This window comes from Hemitrygon akajei, chromosome 2 (assembly GCF_048418815.1).
Source record: "Hemitrygon akajei chromosome 2, sHemAka1.3, whole genome shotgun sequence".
Lineage (NCBI taxonomy): Eukaryota > Metazoa > Chordata > Chondrichthyes > Myliobatiformes > Dasyatidae > Hemitrygon > Hemitrygon akajei.
Window position 1 is genome coordinate 128,962,206 of NC_133125.1, and position 24,346 is coordinate 128,986,551.

The 24,346-nt window shown below is 38.9% G+C and overlaps 1 protein-coding gene across 16 annotated transcripts in view; it reads left to right on the forward strand.

Moving 5' to 3' along the window:
- mycbp2 (MYC binding protein 2) overlaps positions 1–24,346 on the forward strand; it is a 221,518-nt gene that overhangs the window by 173,066 nt on the left and 24,106 nt on the right. For 12 of the 16 annotated variants that reach the window (XM_073027703.1, XM_073027818.1, XM_073027782.1 and 9 more), the window contains 13 exons: positions 482–649; positions 754–911; positions 2,473–2,696; positions 2,906–3,055; positions 5,797–5,957; positions 9,576–9,732; positions 10,205–10,432; positions 13,079–13,144; positions 13,644–13,883; positions 15,514–15,603; positions 16,656–16,733; positions 21,062–21,328; positions 22,214–22,488. In XM_073027703.1, the coding sequence (XP_072883804.1) occupies positions 482–649; positions 754–911; positions 2,473–2,696; positions 2,906–3,055; positions 5,797–5,957; positions 9,576–9,732; positions 10,205–10,432; positions 13,079–13,144; positions 13,644–13,883; positions 15,514–15,603; positions 16,656–16,733; positions 21,062–21,328; positions 22,214–22,488 (2,262 nt within the window). The remainder of the gene's footprint in view (positions 1–481; positions 650–753; positions 912–2,472; positions 2,697–2,905; positions 3,056–5,796; positions 5,958–9,575; positions 9,733–10,204; positions 10,433–13,078; positions 13,145–13,643; positions 13,884–15,513; positions 15,604–16,655; positions 16,734–21,061; positions 21,329–22,213; positions 22,489–24,346) is intronic. The other 4 variants (XM_073027845.1, XM_073027761.1, XM_073027729.1 and 1 more) reach the window with 3 other exon arrangements.

A 24,346-nucleotide genomic window follows, 5' to 3' on the forward strand; every position in this document is an offset into this window, starting at 1 on the left:
TATAAAAAATAGATTCTATTGTTTCTCAGTACTGAATTGGATCTGTCCCCCCCCCCCCCCCCCCATAAATGCCTGCAAAAAGTCACTGGACATTAACTGATAAAAACCATGTTTCATTTATTAGCTTACCAAGCTCAACAGCCTGGAGAGATATGATTAATTGCCTGCCTTGACTGAGAGATTCTTAGTATTAACAGAAGTCCAATTCTTTCTGATGCAATACAACATTAAACACTACATTTGATCATTACAACAATACTTTAAAAAAATTAAAAAGGCATTTCGGATTTATTCACTTGATTTGGATTGAGTTTCATTCACAAAGTAAAAATTACTCTTAAAATTAACTTAATTTTCCTCTCCACTTCTACTTATTGGGGTTAACATGCCTAGATTGTTGAGTAGGTGTTAAATTAGAAAACACCTTTTATTTCTGCTGCAGTTCAGTTTTGATTCACAATTGTAAAACTTTGCCAAATAGACAACATTCAGAAAACTTTGCTGGCTACCATGACGATCACCTTTTCCAAGATGAAATGAGATATCTTCGTTCCACCTCTGTACCAGCACCATACATTTCAGTTACACCAGATGCTTGCCCTCATGTCTTTGATGAGCCTGAAACTAATCTGAAATCAATGCCTCCCAGGTACGTCCATAGTAAAGTTGTTTATTCATCTGATTGAGTGTCATGAACCTCTGTGCATATTATTGTGTTATTTTTGATGGTACGTTGATTCTACCTTTTTATAGTCTTGAAACAAGTCCTATAATGGAAAATGATACAACAAAGCGCAGCGTCTTCCAACGATCTTACTCAGTTGTTGCATCAGAGTACGACAAACAGCACTCAACGTCACCTGCCCGGGTGAAAGCTATTCCCAGGCGCAGAGTCAACAGTGGTGACGCAGGTCAGGCAATTCTGAGGCTATTGTGATAACGCAGAAATTATTGTGTTTCTTACCTCAAAGATGCATAAAATACTCTGTCCAACTTTGCAATGAATTAGCAGCTTGGTGATGAGCTGACGTACGCAACCTAAAGAGTATGTACTGTGTCTAATAAAGGCTAATAATGTTTTCTGTTATTTATGTGTTTATACACAATTACTTCATAGTTCAGGGTACATACACTATTATTCAGAAGTTTGGGATTCCAAAACTGTAAAAGAACCAGCATTTAATAACAATTCATCTTGCATATGAATCCACTAGCCTAATTAAGCAATGATTCTTGGCATAAGATCTTTTGCATTGTGAATGGGCATTTTAATTTTGTAGGTATATTTCCTTAGTGTTGAAAGCAAAGTGATAGCTAAAAATTAGTACAGTACTTGTGCTAAACTTGTCAGAAAACAAAAATATTGCAGAGTAACAAGGCAGAAAAAGGCTATATGATGATCTTTGGGAAAACAGATTCAAAAAGGCATTTTGACTAGCACCCTCTGAAAGAGTAAGATGGTGTGTACTTGGTATTTAATACTGAATCATATTGATGAAATAATTAAAACAAATGTTAATAGTTTCAGATTAGATTTAGGTGGTAGCAGAACACACATCAAACACTGATTTGCAGGGCATCAGATGTTGGTGTGAGGGATTCATTTGGACCTTTCATCAAAATAGGCTTAATGACAAAATTAAATAGCAAACAGAATTTGGAGTGAGTTTGGAAACAGTCAAGAAAATATTTGTGGGTTGTTGGTTGGAACATTTAGTTCTGATGCTTGAGCATCTAGATGTATGAAGCTCTGTTTATCTCATTTTCCTTTTCGTACAATGATCACATACATGTATTTAACTCTACTTGGAGCTTCTGGTGATTCTTCAAGATTGTTACTGGATTTATTTGTGTTATCCAATAAAATCACAATTTATCGTCATAAACTACAATTTCTTAAATATCTGAAAATAAAAAAATGCTGGAATATCTGGGTCAGAAGCAGTCTGGAGAGGAGCCATTATCATTTTTGGATTCATTTAAAATCGGGGGGAAATAGATAAAACAATAGATGCAATAAAGAGAAAAACAAAAGGAAAGGTCTGCAAAGAAGTTAGCTACTAAATAGGATAATGCTATAAAAATGCTAATTGGACAAATAAAAGATAATTCAAGAAAATAATGGAACTGGAAATGTCACTCTTAAGATTCCTGGACTGTCTGAAAGTTCTTGAAAGATGTTCCTCAAGCTTGGCCTGCTTGTGAATCAAAGTCTAGGGTAGAAGCCACAGTAGGAAAGACTTGGAAGCAAACTGGTAGATCTGTGGGATGTTCAGAGCTGTGTTGGATAGTTAGAACTGTACTTTTTCAATTAGTTTGGTTCACCACACAACAGTAGTGTAATTCTTGTCAACACATTTAGTCAAAGTTTGGATTAATCATAGCAAGTCATTGCAAGTTTAGAAGGACGTGTGTTAAAGTAAGCAGAATTGAAAAATGTCATTGTGTTTTATTTATGTTTAAACATTTTAGTTACTAAATTTTCTTCTCGAGTAGAAGTGGGGTCATCTCTCCTTCGACATCCATCTCCTGAGCTCTCTCGTCTGATCTCGGCTCATAGTTCTCTGCCCAAAGGAGAAAGAAATTTCCAGTGGCCTGTTCTAGCATTTGTCATCCAGCACCATGATTTAGAAGGGTTGGAAATGGCAATGAGACATGCCCTAAGGAAATCTGCTTGCAGAGTGTATGCTCTGGAGGTCAGTATAATGATCACTCATCATTCATTATGTCTGCTTGCACTTACTGCATTCAGCAGCATGTAGTTAATGTCCTTATTGGGTAAGAAGTATAAATGATCAACACTTATGGTTAAGGTATTATACTAGTTATATTTAATCACTACTTTGAAGTTTTGCTGAAAGAACAAACCTTAATTTTGTGTGTGTTTTTTTTTCCATTTGAACAGGCCTTCAATTGGTTGTTGTGTAGTGTAATTCAGACAACTGCTCTCCACGATATTCTCTGGCAGTTTGTGGCTTCTCTGACTCCAGCTCCCTTGGAATCAGAAGATGAAGAAGTTGATGATAACAAAGTGAACAAAGAGAATGGAGAACAGGTTAGTTTTAAATATTGCAGGATTTTAATGTATTTGCACCAGATAAAATGAGAAATGCAACTGTATAGTTCACTGTCCTAATGCAGAGTTTCAACCAGAAGCATTGCCAGTTCCCGCACAGATGCTGCTTGCCCTACTAAGTTCCTCCATCAGATTGTTACTCCATATTTCACTGTTGAAATTGATGCATAAGTAATACAATTTGTTATTATTCTCTGAACTGATAGGACATCAGAATTATTGCACATTACTGTTTTTGATGTGGATATCCATAAGTTGATGTCAGTGTATCTGCCCCTTGCAATGAGTAAAACACTCTCAGCTGTCTTCAGTTTTAATCAAAGGTGTAGAAGGTTGAGGGGGGACTTGATAGGGGTATTTAAAATTATGAGGGGGATAGATAGAGTTGACGTGGATAGGCTTTTTCCATTGAGAGTAGGGGAGATTCAAACAAGAGGACATGAGTTGAGAGCTAATGGGCAAAAGTTTAAGGGTAACACGAGGGGGAATTTCTTTACTCAGAGAGTGGTGGCTGTGTGGAACAAGCTTCCAGTAGAAGTGGCAGAGGCAGGTTCGGTTTTGTCATTTAAAGTAAAATTGGATAAGTATAGGGACAGGAAAGGAATGGAGGGTTATGGGCTGAGTGCAGGCCAGTGGGACTAGGTGAGAGTAAGCGTTCGGCATGGACTAGAAGGGCCAAGATGGCCTGTTTCCATGCTGTAATTGTTATATGGTTAAGTGACTAAAGTTTTCAAGGGCAGGTCGTGCCTTACGTGCCTGATTGAATTTTTTGAAGATGTGACATTGATGAAGGAAGAACAGTAGATGTAGTGTATATGGATTTCAGCAAGGCATTTGATAAGGTACCCCATGCAAGGCTCCTTGAGAAAGTAAGGAGGCATGGGATCCAAGGGGATATTGCTTTGTGGATCCAGAACTGGCTTGCCCAGAGAAGGCAAAGAATGGTTGTAGACGGGTCATATTCTGCAAGGAGGTCAGTCACCAGTGGGGTGCTTCAGGGATCTGTTCTGGGACCCTTACTCTTTGTGATTTTTATAAATGACCTGAATGAGGAAGTGGAGGGATGTGTTAGTAAGTTTGCTGATGACACAAAGGTTGGAGGTGTTGTGGATAGTGTGGAGGGCTGTCAGAGGTTACAGCAGGACATCGATAGGATGCAAAACTGGGCTGAGAAGTGGCAGATGGAGTTCAACCCAGGTAAGTGTGAAGTGATTCATTTTGGTAGATCAAATATGATGTCAGAATATAGTATTAATAGTAAGACTCTTGGCAGTGTGGAGGATCATAGGGTCTGATTCCATAGGACGCTCAAAGCAACTGCGCAGATTGACCCTGTGGTTAAGAAGACGTACAGTGTATTGGCCTTCATCAATCGTGGAATTGAATTTAGGAGCTGAGAGGTAATGTTGCAGCTATATATGACCCTAGTCAGACCCCACTTGGAGTACTGTGCTCAGTTCTGGTTGCCTCACTACAGGAAGGATGTGGAAGGCATAGAAAAGGTGCAGAGGAGATTTACAAGGATGTTGTCTGGATTGGGGAGCATGCCTTATGAGAATAGGTTGAGTGAACTCGGCCTTCTCTCCTTGGAGCGACAGAGGATGTGAGGTGACCTGATAGAGGTGTATAAGATGATGAGAGGCATTGATCATGTGGATAGTCAGAGGCTTTTTCCCAGGGCTGAAATGGTTGCCACAAGAGGACACAGGTTTAAGGTGCTGGGGAGTAGGTGCTGAGGAGATGTCAGGGATATGTTTTTTGCTCAGAGAGTGGTGAGTGCATGGAATGGGCTGCCGGCAAAGGTGGTAGAAGCGGATACGATAGGATCTTTTAAGAGACTTTTAGTTGTACATGGAGCTTAGTAAAATAGAGGGTTGTAGGTAAGCCTAGTAATTTCTAAGGTAGGAACATGTTCGGCACAACTTTGTGGGCATAAGGGCCTGTATTGTGCTGTAGGTTTTCTACGTTTCTATGTAATTTCATTGTAAATTGTTAAAAAACTTATGTAGCCAGCTTAGAATAAGTCATGTCAATCATTTTTCCTATTAATACTAATTCTGTTTGTCTGCATTTGGTTTGTATCATGCCTTATGTTATGACTTTTCAAATTCCTGTCTAAATGCTTACCACCAACTCTGATCCCCCATTAAAACTCTTTTCTCTGACCCTTAAACCTATGTCTCTTATTCTTAGTATTATGAAAATGGGGGAAGGTTTTTATGTGTCAAGTTCATCTTTCTATCAGGTCATCTCTCAGCCTCATTTTCTCTAGGGAAAACAAGCTCTGCATAACCATCTCTACATACCGCTAAAATCTTCCAAACCAGACCACATCCTGGTGAATCATTTCTCCACACAATTGTATCCTTAAGACAAGCACGTTATATTTGTCTTAAAAACCCCCACCAATGTCACCACTTTCAAAGAACTATGGACTTAAATCCTAAACTCTCATCCATTGAGCCCTACCATTTACTGTAAATGTCCTGCCCTTATTTGACTTCCCAAACTCTGGCACCAATGCATTAGCCATGATGAAATTCCATCTGCCAAGCCAACTTTTAATCTGATCCAGATTCTTTTGTACAGTGGTACCATTGGGATTGGTGCTGAGTACCTCTTCCCTGGAAAATAATAAAATTTGAGGAATGTTGTTGCTACATTGAAAATAATTTTCTATGTTGAAGCCACTAATTGTCTTTATTCTTGTTATAACTTAGGAGAAAGATACTGGAGTATGTGAGCATCCATTGTCTGATATTGTGATTGCTGGGGAAGCAGCTCATCCTTTACCTCAGACTTTCCACCGCCTCCTGCAAACTATTTCAGACTTAATGATGTCACTCCCCAGTGGCAGTTCACTGCAACAGATGGCTCTACGGTAGATTATTGCTCTTCTACTGATAGGAGTTAAATTACTTCCTTTATGTGTAACTTCAGGGATTGTATACAAAAATGAGTAATAGTGGTTTGAATTTCACTTTTTTGGCCAATAATTTTAGATTTAAATATAAAATTTTAATTTCGCATGAATTCTTCAGTAGGAAATTTCAAATCATTTTAACTTGGTTTGCAAAATCATTCCAAAGTCCTATTTTGTGGGATATTGTAAGATTCACATGCTCCTGGGCAAATCCTAAAATTGTCTGACCTGCAAGAATTTTGTGGTTCAATACCAATAATAGAACTCCATGCTGCAGCTGTAAAGTATATTTCCCAATGCCGTACCAAGTCGTGAATACAGAAGGTATTTGTTTCAGCTCATGGTCTTTAATTATCAGGCAACCGTTTGAACAGCAATTGAAGTGTTACAATTGACTTCAACAATCTAACAGTAGCAGTGAGAATTTGGCAAATTAACTTCTATGTTTTACTTTCCACTGAACATTACAGGGAAATGGTTAAAGACAGGTTTTTGTTTGCTTCTGATACATGGTCTTCACTTATATTTAGAAATTAATCATTTGCCAAAGTTGCAAGTATGTCACTATCACTTTGCTTGTGGGTGAGGAATTATTTATTGTAAAAGAAAGTTATTTGAAGGTATATTAAAGTATCTTGGGAAGTCATCAAATTTAAATTGCTATTGTAGTCTTGCGGTCATTGATATTGGATTTAGCTGGAGTCAACCAAGTAAGCAAATTTAAGAGATGTGATTCTGCTCGATCAACACCTATCACTACAATCTAGCTCTGTAGTTGCACTTACTTCAAAGGTTCATTTATTGTCAAAACATGTATCTATACACACTCTGAAAGTTTTTATTTCTCCAGATAGCCACAAAACAAAAAAAGTCATTCAGAGAGAAACGTCAAGCCCACCCCTCCAAAACCCCCTCCCCCCACACAAAACGGAACAGGAACATTGACCCACCCAAAAAAATACCCTTTCAGCACAAAAAACTAAAGCACGCTAACAGAACATCAACTTCGAACCACCCTCCCCTCGTACAACAAAATGAAAAAGGAACAGGTGATTAAAACAAACACAGTGTAAAAACCGTAAGTCTGAAAAAATTCACCAGTCCATAAAAGCAGTAGTCCATTCCATAAACGCAGAACCATGATACCATCCTCCAACTTCACCAACATTCATTGAAAGGCAAGCAGATGGCACTGACACTCTTGCATGCCTTCTCCATTCGGCTCAACGTCTGTCTTCCTCAACACTTTAATCAGTGCTTAATGGACAACTTAAATGGCGAAATGGAGGCTCACGCCCAATCTCAAAGTTCCTTCGTATCGAGGCTGTCCGAGTACGCACGAATCTTCTTGGAGCCAGTAAATCGCTGGATCGCCCAAACGATCTCCAAACTGTATATTGCAGGTTCTAACAGTCCCAGAAACACATTAAGGTGAAAAACAGACATAAAAGTAAAAGAGCTATTTTTGTTTGGTATCTGGAAGATGGTGACCAAGGGTGCATTATATACTGGCACCATCTTGTTTGTAAATAAACTCTCACTTACTTTCTCTGAATTTTGGTCTCCTGATGCCCTTGAAGCTTTAGCTGAACTCAAATGTACAAGTACAACACAATAGAGTGCCCTTTGTATTACTGAGGGGAAAACCATTTGTATCCTTGGTGTGAACACTTGACAAAATTGACAAATTTCTTTTGCATTTTAAGTTTTTTTTCCACATTTCATAAGAACATTTTTTTATTTCAAATGAAATGTGAGTTTTGTAAGGGTAAGTTTTCATTACTCAAGTTGTCGTAACGCTAATAAACTCTTACAACAAAGTATTAAATTTGTGAGTCAGACATTCTTTAAACCCAATGCCATTGTCCTTGTTTAATCTATGGCTTTCAGAATGATGCTGGTGTATGCTGCTATTTAATAAATCAAGGCAATATTTTGATCAGTGTTTTAATCCTGTTCTTTTGCCACTGGGGTTCAGCTGGAGTTATTTTATAAACCTTTAATGTTTCCCCCGCTATTCGAAAGTAGAGCGTTCTCATGAAGCCTTTCGTAAGCCAAAATGGCGTAAAGCGAAGAAGCAATTACCATTAATTTATATGGGAAAAATTTCTGAGTGTTTCCAGACCCAAAAAATAACCTACCAAATCAAACCAAATATCACATAAAACCTAAAATAACACTAAACATATGTGGGTGATTGATAAGTTCATGGCCTAAGGTAGAAGGAGTCAATTTTAGAAAACCTAACACATTCATTTTTCAACATAGTCCCCTGCAGAAAGTTTGAAGTTAATGACTCATCAGTTAATAACTCATCAAGGGTGACTGATAAGTTTGTGGCCTGCAGTAGGAGATGTTATTAACTTGAAACTTTCTGCATAATCACTCAGAGTTGACCTGCATGTGCATGTAACGAGAGCTGTATAACTCATCTCCTTCTACCTTAGGCCACAACCATGCTGTGGACACTTTCTGGAGGTCCAAGATCCATATGCTTCACGACCGCTGGACTAAGTGTGTAAATGTAGGAGGGGACTATGTTGAAAAATAAATGTGCTAGGTTTTCTAAAATTGACTCCTCCTACCTTAGGCCATGAACTTATCAGTCACCCCTCGTATAGTAAAAGCAGTAATGACATGATAAATACACAGCCTATATAAAGTAGAAATAATGTATGTACAGTGTAGTTTCAGTTACCAGAATCGGGAAGATTCGGCCCAAAACTGATTTGAAGAAAAAAATCGGCACGTACACACATGCGCACTCACCTGCCCGCGCAAGGTTTCACAGTCATGGTAGTCCTTCTCGGGGTAAACACAAATTTAAAGCAGGCACCTTTTTTTGTAAAAGCGAAAATCCTCTTCGGATTTCTTTCAGTTAGTGAAAGTAGGTACTAATGTAGGTCTTTTGTAAAAGGGATGTGGTATAAAGCAAACTTTCGTGAAGTGGGGGACACCTGTAACCATGTGAAAGTATGCAAAAAAAATCATCATATTAAGATGAAATATGAATATTTAAATGTTTTAGCAAGTACATATATTTTTTGTTTTAATGCTGAAAATCTGGTAGTGGAACTGGGAGCAGGGATTATTTAACATATGCAGAGTTGGCATAGTGCTATTCAAAACAATTTGCACCAGCAGGAAAAGTGGGCGTATGAAGTTTCAATGTGTGTTCTCCCAGATTCTGGATTGCTTATTTAATTCCTGGTGTGAGTGCATGGCTCTAATTTTATCAGTTTTAAATTTGAGGACTGCTGTGTTGAGAGTTCATTACTACATTTGCTTGTAAGCTAGGAAGTGTAGGAAAAAAATTTACATTGTTTGGCGGCTTTGAATGCATGGATTCCTTGACAGAAAATACATGTTGCCCAGAAAGTTGACAGCCACTAAGCTTAAGTTGTATTACAGTTGAAGAGTACTTAGTTCAGACCAGGTATAACAGTCAAGTCCTTGATTCTTTGAAAAATCAGTATTCCTGTTTATTTCTCTGTGCATCCATCCCCAGCCCCAATATGTGATTGGTCTTCAAATCACAAGCAACCCTCTGTTAATATTTGTTCATTTTGTACACAGATGCTGGAGTCTGAAATTCAAGCAGTCTGATCATCAATTCCTTCATCAAAGTAATGTTTTTCACCACATCAATAACATTCTTTCTAAATCTGATGATGGTGATAGTGAAGAAAGCTTTAATATCAGTGTACAGTCTGGTTATGAAGCATTAAATCAGGTAAAACTAATATTTTTAATTGTAATTTGTTACTAACATAAAACATGAATTTAAGTATGCGGGGATCAGACTAGTTTGAGTGTATTAACTTTGATTTGCTTGACCCAGTAAAAGATATCCGCACCATATTCTGGTACAAGGCATTGCATAACAGATAACTGAGCTTATTCAAGAACTTAGCAGACAGTTCATTAACCAGACCACTTGGACTTTGTACATTTCTCACCCAGTGTACATGTCAAAAGTGTATTGTGAGCAAAATGTTATTTTGTACTCCTGAAACTGCCAGGTATTATTGTGCCATTTGTCTATCCAATCTTCTATCCTGTTTCAGAAATAAATAGCTAATATTTATATCATAAGACAAAAGAGTGATAGTTGCTTTCGTGAAAATATTGTAAATGTAACTTGCATCTTCTTCTGAGAAGGCAAAATTCAGATAGTTTCTTTCTGTGAATTGTATCTTTCACAGCAGGAGCTCTGTGCAGTAACGTGCTTGAAGGACCTCACAGGGATTGTAGATATTAAAACGTCTAGTAGACCTGCCATGATTGGTAGTCTGACAGATGGATCAACAGAAACCTTCTGGGAATCGGGTGATGAAGACAAGAACAAAACAAAGAGTATAACCATAAATTGTGTCAAAGGAATTTGTGCTCGTTTTGTATCCGTGCATGTGGATAATTCTCGAGATTTGGGGGTAAGGATAAGGATTTTCTTAAGTCTTTTATAATTCTAGCACACTTTCAATGTCTTACTACATCCACAAGGAATGGAGTTCCATAATGAAGCTCATACTTGCTCTAAGCTTGTGATTTCTGTAGTATTCTAAGTATTTTCAGGCCCTCATTTTTTACAGTGTATTTTTAATCTCTTCAAGCTGACTAAAGTCCATAAAACTTGAAAGTTTTCAAAACAGTACTATTGCAAAATCATTAGTGCTTTGAATGAACATTGCCCTTACAGCAGTTATACTGTACAATATAATTGTAAGCCTTTGGCTCATGCGACTGTGTCGGCTCTCTGAAGCATCTGTCAATTTAATCTTAATCCTCCTCCAATAACCCCTCTACTTTTTGCCCTTTGTAAGAATAGATCGTGTCCTTTTTGAATCTATTTGTTTTGACATTTAATATTTAATTGAATAAAAACCAAAATATTAGTACCGGTACTTCTATCTTGTTCAAAGTTTTAATGAAATACTGTAGATTGAGGGATGAGCTGCTTATGATTAATTTAACAGACAAAGTTCAAAGTAAAGTTTATTATCAGAGAACATACATGTCACCACATACAAACCTGAGATTCTTTTACCTACAGACATAACTAGCAAAACTATAGAACTGTGTTACATATCCCGTAACTGGATCACTTATCAGCAAAGATAGAGAGGTCCACTGAAGTCTGATGATACCATTTTTAAACATTTTTATTTATAAAGGGGCACAAACGGAAGGTTAATACAAACATTTTTGATAACATACGTCGTCAATACTCAATCTAAAGCGCAGGTATAGTAATAATCAATCAGAAATAAGCTCTATCGTTGTCTAGGGGATAATATCTTGTCCATTTGGAAATATAACAGTCATTCAAAAGTCTGCAGGCTTCAGCCTTTTGGGAACCACTGGGTTTCCCGTGTTGGAGAGAGAGAGAGAGATTGGTGAGAAAAGGAACACTTGCCCGGGTCCTTATGAAGCAAAGCCATGGAATCAGGGGAGCAGGCTTTCCTGTTGTTAGTTAAAAGCACTTTTCCGTGATTCCAGCCACAGACTCCCGATTCGGAATCTAACGCACGTGGCTTCCTTCAAAATGGCTTCCCGCTACGACGGGATCACTATCGTGTCTCCTTGGTGCGTCTAAAGGGGTCGTCCCCCCCCAGACCCTCCTTTATACTTCCTCACGGGATCGCAGGTGTCAATCTCTCTCTCTCAACCAGCCCACTTTGCCCGAGGGCTTTACACGTGGTCTTCATGAGACAATAGTAAAGGTCGCCTTATTCTGCATCCCGGTGGAATGCGGTATTCAGCACGTCTCTCTCTCTCTCCCATTTCCTGTGTCTATTCAGCACGTCTCTCTTTTCTCTTGAGTCATTGACCCCCCCCCTTCACTAGGGCTCTTGCGATTCTCACAAAGGAGGGGGCTGGTATCATAACAACTGTAACTGTAATCAGGATCAATTAATAACAAACTGTGCAAATACAGATATAAATAAATAGCAATAAATAACGAGAGCATGAAATAACAAGATAGAATCTTTAAACTGAGACCAGAAATAGAATGAGTATAGTTATCTCCTTTTGCTCAAGATCTTGATAATTAAGGGTAGTAGCTTCTCTTGATATTGTTGGTGTGAGTCTTGGGGCAATTGTACCTTCTACCTGATGGCAAAAGCAAAAAAAGAGCAAAACCTGGGTGGTGAGGCTCTTTGATGATGGGTGCTGCTTTTCTACGGTGGCATTTCAGGTAGATGTTCTCATGTTTGGGAGGGCTTTACCCGTGATGTACAGGGCTGAATCCACTTCCTTTTGTCGGATTTTTCCACTCAGTCATTTGTGTGCCTATGCCAGACTGTAATGCAGCCAATCAGCACACTTTCCACCACACATATAGAAGTTTGTCAAGGTTTTTGATGGATATGCTACATCTCCACTGACTCCTGAGGAAGTAGTGGTGCTGTTATGCTTTCTTTGTGATTGCATTTGTATGATGGGCCCAGGCAAGTCCTCTGAAATAGTGACACCCAGGAATTTAAAGTTACTGACCCTCTCCACCCCTGATGAGTACTGGCTCATGGACCTCTCCTGAAGTCTGCAATCACTTCTGTGGTCTTATTAACATTAAGTGAGAGGTGGTTGTTATTACACCACTCAGCCAAATTCTCATTCTTCCTCTTGTATGCTGATTCATTACCACCTGCAGTACAGCAGACTACAGTGGTGTCATCAGCAAACTTGTACATGGTTTTGGAGCTGTACTTAGCCACACAGTCATAGGTGTAAAGTCAGTAGAACAGGGGGCTAAGTACACATCCCTGTGGTGCACCTGAGCTGATGTAGATTGTAGAGAACGTGTTTTTGCCAATCCAAACTGATTGGAGTCTGCAAATGGGGAATTCCAGAATCCAACTGCACAAGGGGGTATTGAGGCACAGGTCTTGGAGTTTACTGATTAGTTTTGAGGGGATGATGGTATTTAATTTTAAGCTGTAATCAATAAAGAGAATTCTGATGTATGCATCTTTGCTGTCCAAATGTTCCAGCGTTGTGTGAAGAGCCAATGACACAAGTGCTTTCTTTTATTCAGTTATTTACAATTGAAATATGCATTTTTTTTCTCAATACAGAACAAGGTATCTTCCATGACTTTTTATTCTGGAAAAGCGACTGAAGATCTAAGCAGAATTAAACAAGTAAGACTTTGGAAGAAATTGTTCTTCTTGGAAGCAAAGCTTATTTCATTACAGTATGTTTTATTCTCTCCCCTTCCCCATTTGCAAACTATTTCTTTACTAGAAATCTTGAGCTTTGGATGCCTCATAACCATTGCTTAATACCTTGTTTAATGTAACCTTTGTCAAGACATAAAGAGATATGTCTGTTGAGAAAAAGTGATTATTGGTTATACAAGTATTAATAGATCACTTTGTTTTGTATAAGAGACAGTAAAAGAGATGGTACCTTAGAAGGGAGGATTTTCCTCATGAGACCTTTATAGACGGACACCAAAGACAAATATGGAGTTGATATGTATATATATTTCAGACTTTACTCTTTATGTTTGACTGACAGAAACCCAATCTGCTTATTTTTATAATAACCGATTTTTTTTTTGTTTAAAGACTGGTTTTATATTTAAACAAGATTTGCTTTACAGATTAAACATGGTTCCTTTCTTTTATCTATTTTAAGACCGATATGGATTCCAGACATATGGGATGGGTAACCAGTGAGCTTTCAGGAGGAGATAATCACATAATTAAAATAGAACTCAAAGGCCCTGAGAACACCTTGAGAGTTCGTCAAGTCAAAGTTTTGGGATGGAAGGATAGTGAAAGCATCAAAATTGGTGGACAAATCTCAGCCAGTGTTGCTCAGCAGAAGAACTGTGAAGCAGAAACTCTTAGAGTTTTCCGACTTATAACATCACAGGTGTGCTGTATTTCTTTTCTAATCTTGTTTGTGTTATTAATGTTAATAATCTTTAATTGTATACTGACATATCTGATGTAATGTACAAAATATGACTAGTCTGTCAGTCAAAAAAAATTAAAAGAATAGTGTGGATTGTAAAGATCTTAACTTACAGGAAAATTCAAATGCTTGCTTGACTAACTGGATTTTAACATAAATGCCACATATTTAAATATCCCAGTGTTCTATCCACAAGCTTCTGTCTTATTGCTCACTATTACTTTCATTCAAACTGTCCTCTTAGCATCTTGATTCACACCAACCTTTGCTCATTCAGCATCCCTCCACTTACTGCTCTACATTCCTACCCACCAAGTCCTCATTTTTAATATTCTTGTTTTTAATCTCCCATGGCTGTCTCTGCCTCAATCACCTACTAACTTCTGTTTCTCCCCCCCATCACCCCCAACACTTGTGCTTCCTGACCTGCTGAATTCCACCCACAAATTGTTTGTTGCTCCAAATTGTAGCTTCTGATGAAGAAAACAGCGCAATATAAATCAGTTGCATATATGGCAGAGAAATGGCAGATAGAGTTTTACCTTAGTAGGACAAATGCAAGGAGACGTTACACTGTTAAGAGCAAGATCCTTAATAATGTTGCTGAGCAGAGAGATCTTGGAATTGAAGTTAATAGTTCCTTGAAAGTGGTTAAACAAGTTGATGGGGTGATTAAAAAGGCTTATGGAATGCTTATTTCTATTAGTCAAAGCATTGTGTTCAAAAGTGAAGATGTTATCTTGCAACTTTATAAAAGTTTGGTTAAGCAACATCTGGAGTACTGCATACAGTTCTGATTGTTGTGGCTTTGGAGAGGGTGTGGAAGAGGTTTACCAGGATGCTGCCTGTATTAGAGGGCATGTGCTATCATGAGAGGCTGGATAAACTTAGGTTGTTTTCTCTAACGGTGGAGGCTGAGGGGAGATCTGATTGAGGTTTATAAGAATATGAGAAGCATTGATAGACTAGGGACTGGGAGTATCTGGTTCCCAGGGTTGAAATGTCTAATACTGTATTGAAGGTGAGGGCGATAGGTTCAAAGGGGATGTGAGGGGTAAGTTTTTTTTAACTCGAGTGGTTGATGCCTGGAATGTGCTGCCCAGTATGGCTGTAGAAGCAAATGTGTTACAGGCTTTTAAAAAATGGTTAGATAGGCACGAGTATGAGGAAAATGGAGGGCTATGAACATTGTGTAGGAAGGATGGATTCATGTTTATTAGTTTGCTTTTTAGCTGGTTTGGCACAACATTGTGGGCTGAAGGGCCTGATCCTGTGCTGTTCTGTGTCTATCTACAGTCTTTTCTGTCTTCATTAATTCCCTCACTCTTCTGTGATCATTTTAAGTTCCGAGCAACAGTTCTCCAAACGTATCATTTGACTTGCAGAATTCAACCTATCAATGTAATATTTTTTTTTAAAGTTCTATTTCTACTAAACCTTAACTGCTTCCTCTGAATTTGTTGATCTTTTTTGACAACTGTCTATTTCATCATCCTAATAAAAGTAGAAAATGCTCTATATAGTTTTAAATAGTCTAAGTCATCAACGCTTTTTCTTGATGGAGCTAGTTTTTGTTGTATGTTTACAGGTGTTTGGTAAACTAATATGTGGCGATGCAGAACCTACACCTGAATTAGAAGACAAAACCATTTTGTCATCACCAGAGGGAGAAGAAAAGGTAAGACACCAAAATTATCCACTTGTATATATTGTAGATTGCTCCTCTACTTCTGACAAATTAACTCAAGGTTCTCAGTGACATATCAAGTGTTCATTGGGTTGTTCATTTTGAGCTGTCATGGGCCTGGGCCCTTCACAAGTTGGTGCTGAATATGTTACGTGCTTTTCTTCAGAGAGGCTTTGAGTATATTGAATTGTTTCCTGCATTCTACTGGTAATCTCTTGCCGTGAAAAAGGTTGTAATATTCAAGCACTGGGCATGGTCTGGATGTTATAGTTGACTGAGAATAATTAGGGCTTCAGTGTTGGGAATGTTGACATTATCCTGAGCTGCTGTCAGTTTGTGTTTCAGAAGCATACAGGAAAATGTGAGCTGCTGCCCCCATCCCCCTTAGCAAACTGAGCTTTGTGCTGTGTATGAGATCTTAATCTTCAAACATTCTTTTCTTCATGACCAATGATAATGCCACTTTTCTGTAAACTGAGATGGGTTTCTTCATTGATGTCTGTCGAGGTGCAAAGGTCCTCATTTTCTAAAGTCTCATTGTGGACTTTGATTGTTAGAGGGTGGTGTTGTACACAGAGGTCAGGTTTGCGAAGGACCTTCGGCAAATATTAAGTGTGTGGCCATTCTTTTTAAACTTCAGTGATGAAGTTAATGATGACTTGGAGCTTTACCTTCAGATGCACATGGGTGCAAATGGTAGCTTAATGGCAAGGTCATTTTGGAATGGAGGTTATATACAATAGATTGAATAGGATCCCATGTATCCTGTGAATTGGATCCACTTGAGCACAGTGTGTGTTGGTGAAAGTGGGCTTGTATATGTGGAGTCGCTGCTCCTTGTGATTCTCCAAGTTGTTACGTTACAAAAATTCTACCTAGTGTGAGCTCCTGGTTTTTCAAGTTGGCAAATGGCCTTTCTGACAGTCTAGTTGGTGGCCAAATAGTTTGTTGTGTGTGCAGTCAAGGACAAGGATGTCAAAAATGAGGATTTTTGTCAATCGCTGTTGTATTTAAAATGACTAATTCATCTTATTTTCTTGAAGGTATCTGATGCTGATTTAAAGGAACATATGGTTGGAATCATATTTAGCAGAAGCAAGCTAACAAATCTACAAAAACAGGTTTGAAATGAATAATATTTAATTTTTATAAGTGACATTAAACATGGATTGCTATTTGTTGTTCCTTCTCATAGGTTTGTTGCTCTTCAGTGATTTTATTTTCTCTCAAATTGATTCTTAAGGGACAATTGTAATTCATTGAATATGTGCAGTTCTTAAAGGGATTAGTCATTGGGAATGAGCATTGAAAGGTAATTGGTTTCCTCTATTAGTGATTCAGATTTTAACAAAGATGCCATAGCCAATGATTCATATATTCCTCAAAGGAAAACTGCCTTCCAGGGCCAAAAAATATTCATTTGTAGCATTATGCATGGTTCAAATCTAAGTGCAGATAGGAATCGGCTGAGGCAAAAATAATGTGACAAGACTATCTTGGTCTACAGCAGGTGCAATCTCAGTGGCTCGCCATTCGGCTTTGAATCACCTGATCAATTGTAATATCTATATCAGGCTGTTATTTATTGATTACAGCTCAGTGTTCAATACAATCATGCCATAGTTCTAATCAACAAGCTCCAAAATCTTGGGTTCAGTACCTGCCTCTGCAACTTCTCACCTTGACTTCCTAACCAGGAGACCACAGTCTATGTGGTTTGGAAAGAACATCCCTTCCTCTGACAACACAACTATTGTTGGCAGAATTTCAGAGGATGATGAGGCGTACAGGAGCAAGTTAGATCAACTGGTTGAGTAGTATCGCAACAACAGCCTTGTTATCAACATCGATAAGACCAAGGAATTGATTGTAGACTTCAGAAGGGGGAGGTCAAGGGAGCACATACCAGTTCATATTGCAGGTCAGCAGTGAAAATGGTGAACAGTTTCCAGTTCCTGAGTATCAGCATCTCTGAAGATCTATCCTGGGTCCTGTTATGTACCCCGTAACTGGGTCACTTGCCAGCAAAGATAGAGAGGTCCGTTGAAGTCTGATGGTACTATTTTTAAAAGTCTTTATTTATAAAGGGGCACAAAAATAAGATTAATACAAACATTCAGATAATATATGTCATCAATACTCAATCTAAAAGCGCGGGTATAGTAATAATCATCAATAAGAGATAGCTCTATCGTTTGTCTAGGGGATAATATATTGTCCGATGGAAATATAAAAGTCACTCAGTTCATGCTCAGTTCATGCAGGCTTCAGCCTTTGGGGACCGCTGGGTTTTCACTTATTGGAGAGAGAGAGATTTTTGAGAAAAGAAACTTGCCCGGGTCTTTTGATGAGGCCAATCCGTTGAGTCGGGGGAGTTGGTTCCCCGTTGTTAGTTCAAGAAAATCGTTTCTGTGATACCAGCCACCGGCTCCCAGGCAAGGGAACGGAACGCACGTGGCTTCCTTCAAATGGCTTCCCGCTATTACGGGATCGCTAGCGTTTCTTCTGGTGCGTCTGAGGGGCCATCTCTACAGCCCCTCTTTTATTTTGACTCGCAGGGTAGTAGATGTCAATCAGGTTGGGGGTGATGCAATCTCTCTCTCAACCAGCCCACTTTGCCCGAGGGCTTGCACGTAGCCTAGTCCCCAATCCACAAATGTGTCTCCAAGAGACAATGGCCAATGTCGCGTTATTTTGCATCGCCGGGGAACAAGGCATCTGGCACGTCTCTCTCCCATTTCCTGGGTCCACTGACCCACCCCACTAGTGCTCTTGCGATTCTCACGAAGGAGGGGGCTGCGGGCATAACAGTCCAGACATATTGATGCAATTACAAAGAAGGCGTGACAACTGCTCTGTTTCACTTGGAGCTTGAGAAGACTTGGTATGTCACCAAAGGCACTCGCAAATTTCTACAGGTGTATTGTGGAGAGCATTCTAACTGGTTGTATCACCAACTGGTATGGAGGGCCACTGTACAGAATATGGAAAAAAACTGCAGAAAGTTATAAACTCAGCCAGCGCCATCATAGGCACGAGCCTCCCCAGCATCGAGGACATCTTCAAGTGGCGATATCTCAAAAAGGTGACATCCATCATTAAGGACCCCACCAGACATGCCTCTTTTCATTTTTGCCATTGAGGTGCTGATAAAGGAGTCTGAAGACACACACTCAACCTTTCAGAAACAGCTTCTTTCCCTTCACCATTGGATTTCTGAATGAACAATGAACCCATAAACATTACCTCATTATTTTCCCCCTCTCTTTGCAAATATACATATTGTAATTTAATCTTTTATTATTACGTACTGTTGCCGCAAATCAACAAATTTCATGACATATGCCAGTTGCATTAAAACTCATTCTGATTCTAAAGACTCCTGAAATATTACCTAGCAATTACATAGCTTTACTTTGTTGTTTCATCTCTAAATTATTGAACATAACCAAAACTTCTTTTACAATTTGGATCAAAGTTTTTATATTTTTTTAAATGGTGAAGTTATCTTGTATTTGTTACCTTAATGATATAAGTAACATTTGCAAACTTGAAACTGAACTGAGATCATTTTCTTACGGGAAATTAATGCGGAAAACTCAAATCATCCCAGTAACGAATTGGAAACAGGCTCACTATCCTGAAACATTTTGTGATTGCTGTGTTCACAACTCAATTGAAGGAACACTTAAGCAGGGGATGTTATAGCTGCTCTACTGTGAAGCGTACTCTATATTATTGCTATCTACATAAGCTACCTGCTCAGTCTCTCCAGACCTGAACTAGGGCTGCTACAGATACTGGTTTTATACCAAAAAAATGTTTGAATTTCTTTTGCACCTCACGGTCCATAAAAATATAAAAGGAAATAGATTGTCCTTGCCATCTTTCAGAGAAATCCTATCAGCCACATTCCCCTACTATTTTTTGTAACCTGTTTTCTCACATGCCATCAACTGTCTCTGACTCTCCTGCCACTCACCTGCAGTAGCTCATTAGCCGACCAGCCAGTATACTGTTGGAATGTGGAAGGAAACTAGGGAAAACCAATGTGGCACAAAGAGAACTTGCAACCACCAGACGAGTTCAAGTTTAATTATTTAACCATATACGAATATCCATGAGTACAGCCAAATGAAAACAGCGTTCCTTTAGGACCAAGGTGCAAAACAGTACCAATAGTCATACACAGCACAAGGCATGTATAGCACAGATAACATATAGTCACACAAAATAGATAAAATAGCCTAAGTCCCTGAGTCTATGAATGGTGTCAGCAAGAACAAGCCTGCAGCAGTCTGCACAGGAGCATAATGCAGCTTGTCTTCCACCGAGCAACACCAATGCCAGCATGGACGCCATGTCACACTGCCTCTGGTGTCATCCCTCCTGGATTGCTGCGCAAACAATACCATGTCATGATACCTAGTCTGCGCTACAATCAAGACCACGTAGCTTCCCCATTGTTGGTCTCTCCAGTAAACCAGTGAAATGTACTTGCCAGTTATCAATGTTACATGTTACCAACATCTAACAGCGTCCTGCAGTCAAAAGAAAAACTACTAAGACAATCACTTGCTGTTAGACTGCGCACCATCTTCGCACGCAGACTTCAAAGCCTCTCTGTATTGGGTAGCAACACATTCCTCACCAAGTCCAGCTTCTCCACCAAAGAGCAACTCACTGATAGAGTAGACCTGCAGTATTTGAATTCTTAACGTCCAGCAGTGTCTTGGGGTCATAAAAAAAGACATTCAAAAGGAGCAATGACACTTCTGGTTGGCTCAACATCAGAGCACGCTGCCTTATTACTGGTAGCACCAGAAGTCATGATCGAATCAGGGCTTTTGGAGTTTTGCAGCGGTAATACTGTCTATTACACCACAGAGCTACCTTCTTTAATGTTGCTTTAATAAAAAGTACCATTTGGGCCCCAAACCAAAATTAAACAGCCTTGCTGTATTTGAATCTCTGGACTATACTCATTAACAGTACATCTGTGCCTTGGTTAACCCATTCTGATTCATGATTAAGCAAAGTTTTGAAACTGAAATTATTATACTTTTAATTCCTTCCATAACCTTGCCTTCCAAATCTTTATAATCACCCACCTTGCAGCGCTTCAAAATATCTGCTTCAGTTCTGCATTTTTGATCATTGCATAATTTTATTCTTTTGCTTTTGGCTTTGTGTACAACTTTATCCCTAAATCTCTCCAGGTTCCCCCATTTATTTCTTCCTCTAAGATAATACCAAAAGCCTTCCTTCTGAATGAGTTTTTGGTTAAGTTGTTTACTTGGTGTCTGATTTTGCTTGGTAAGTTTTCAGTAAGTTGTGCTGTAGAACATTGTTATTTATTAATGAGGTCATGAAATAAAAAATTGTTGCATCAAGCTTGATATATTTATTGAATTCCATCCTTGAAACCAGCTGATCACTTTCTTAACAGGTATGTGCACATATAGTGCAGGCCATACGAATGGAAGCTACACGTGTGCGAGAAGAATGGGAACATGCCATATCCAGCAAGGAAAATGCTAATTCTCAGCCAAACGATGAGGATGCTTCTTCAGATGCATACTGTTTTGAGCTTTTATCTATGGTGCTTGCTCTGAGTGGATCTAATGTAGGAAGACAATATTTAGCCCAGCAGCTCACCTTATTGCAAGACCTTTTCTCCTTACTACATACAGCTTCACCCAGGGTTCAAAGACAGGTCAGTATGGATTATATTATTTAATCTCATTGATGCAAAACATTGCATCCATTCACCACAAGCGGGACTTTCTGGTGGCAAAACTTTTTAATTTCCATTCCCATTCATGTTCTGATGTGTCGGTCCATGGCTACCTCTTGTGCCAAGATGAGGTCACCCTCAGAGTGGAGGAGCAACACCTTGTAATTCATCTGGGTATCCTCCAACCTGGTTACTTGAATATCAATTTCTCCTGGTAAACAGATTCTTCCTCCCACCACACACTTGTTCTATTCCCCACTCTGACCTCCTCTTTCCTTTTGTGCTATGGTCCACTCTCATCTCATCAGATTCCTTCTTCTCCAACTCTTGACCTTTCCCATCTAAGCAACACACAAAATGCTGGAGGAGCTCAGCAGGCCAGGCAGCATCTATAGACAAAAAGTACAGTTGATGTTTCAGGCCAAAACCCTGCTGAGTTCCTCCAGCATTTTGTGTATGTTGCCCGGATTTCCAACATCTACAGATTTCCTCTTTTTGTGACCTTTTCCATCCACCTGGCTTCGTGAATCACCTTCCAGGTAGCCTCCATCCCCTGCCCCCCCCCCACCTTTTTATTCTGGCATCTTCTTCCTTCTTTCTCAGCCCTAAAGAAGGGTCTCAGCTGAAGATGTTAACTGTCTATTCATTTCCATAGATGCTACCTGACCTGCTGAGTTCCTCTAGCATTTTCTATGTGTTTCTTTGGAGTTTCAGCATCTGTAGACTTTCTTGTGTTTATTATAACCAGTTTTAAATTCTAATGCTTTGTATTGTTAAAATACTTTGTGAATAGTTGTCATGCCCATTATATGTGAAATAGTCCATTTGAAAATGGTCTTAACATTCAAGCTCTTGTCTTTGTAGGTGACCTCTTTGCTACGCCGTGTTCTGCCAGAAGTAACACCAGTCCGTCTTGCTAGCATAATAGGCGTGAAATCTCTTCCACCAGCAGATATCAGTGACATCATTCACTCCACAGAGAAAGGAGACTGGAATAAATTAGGAATTTTGGACATGTTCCTGGGATGCATTTCTAAAGCCCTCACTGTGCAGCTGAAAGCCAAAGGGAGTAGTTTTCCTGGTATGGTGGCTGGGAAAGGGGTAACTTCCATTACATTGCCATCAGTCTTCAACTCTGGGTAAGTGACTTTTGTTCCAGTTAAATCCTGTTAATATTGTGTTTGATTAAACAATACCAGGATTGTATTTTATTTTTCTAGGTATTGCATTAACTATAAGAATTAGTTTTTAGAGAAAATTTATTCCATTGCCATATTTGGTAAAATTGTCAAAATTTAAAATAAGATTTTGTCAAAAATTGGATGTTTTATTCCTGTAATCTTTTTTTAAACATTGCTATATAGCATAATTAACCATGATAAACCATGATAAATTCAAATATGTATTTAAGATATGAAAGAATATAAGACTTACCTCATTTCACTTAAGAGATATGAGCAGCAATGATACTGTTAGTCTGAATCACCTTAATAACTTCAGAGTATGGTGGCAGTCTATTACTCTGAAGTTTTGGTAAAATAATTACAAGAATGCTGTTGGGTAGGATCTTCCTGGACTTTGGCCCAGAAATAATGAACAGGTCAAACCTAGCTTCAAAATCCCTTTGGTATAGAGAACTCTGACTATTCACCAAGTTCTATTCTAAGAAATCCTTACAGACCTCAGTTTTAAAATGACTGTCCCTTAATTTGGAACAATGTACAAGACTCTCCCACTACTGAAAGCTTCTCAACATCTACCTTGTTGTGTGCCTTGTATGTTTTGATATAGTCACCCTTTATTTTCCTGAACTTCAAAGAATACAGTTTTAATTTTACTGTTTGTCCCAGAAATTAGCCATATCCTTCATTAAGAGATCCAAAACTACACAGTACTCCAGATGCAGTCTCACCAATACCCAATGTAATTGTAACGACATTTCTTCATTTTTATGCCCCGACCTTCTAGCAGTGAAGGCCAATATGCCACATGTCACCTTAATTACTGGCTGCATTTGCACCCTAACGTTATTTCATGCACACGACAGCTTCCCACTGTATTCCAGTCATTTGCAGACTCTGCATTTAAATAATAAGCGTTTTGATTCCTTTTGTCAGTGCAGGGTCTTGCATTTTTCTATATTAAACTCATTTTACCAGACCTTCACTTGCTCTCTCAACCTACCTGTATCTTGTGCAGGGTCCAAATATCCTCATCATAGTATGCTGTTCCATTTATTGGGGAGGCAAAGTGCAAGATATTCAAGTTTGCTGTTGTTAGCAAGCTTGGATATCTTGCACTCTGCCCCCATTCTCCAAGTCATTAATTATAGGTAATAAATTGGTAATTGATTTATTGTTTTTCACATGTAAGGAGACACAGTGAAAAGTTCTTATGTGCCACCCAGACAGAGCATTCTATATGTAAATATAGAGGTAACACAAAAGTGGAAAAAACAATGTAGAATATGTACTAACAGAGGAAGTGCTGTGCAAGTAGATAAAGTTCAAGGGCCATGACAATTGGAGATCAAAAATTTATCTTTAGCATATATAATAGGTCTGTTCAAAAGCCTGATAACAGCGGGATAGAAGCTGTCCTTGAGCCTGGTGCACACCTCGTGAAGCTTTTGTATTTTCTGCCCGATGGGAGGAGGGAGAAGACAGAGTGACCAGGGTAGGAGGAGTCGGCAGCAGTAAGTGTAGACAGTGATAGGGGAAAGACTGGTTTCATGATGTACTGGGATGCATTCACAACCCTCTGCAGCTTGGTGTCTTGGGGAAAATTCGTCCTACCAAGCTGTATTTAAAAACAAAAAGTTGGTGAAGGTTATTAGGAGCGTGCCAAATTTCCTTCGCCTTCTGAGTAAGTGGTGATGTTGGTATGTTTTGTTTACCATGACATTCACGTGGCTGGATCAGGACAAATTGTTGGTGATGATTGCACTAAGAAACTTGAAGCTCTCAACTACCTCTACTTCATCACCATTGATACAGA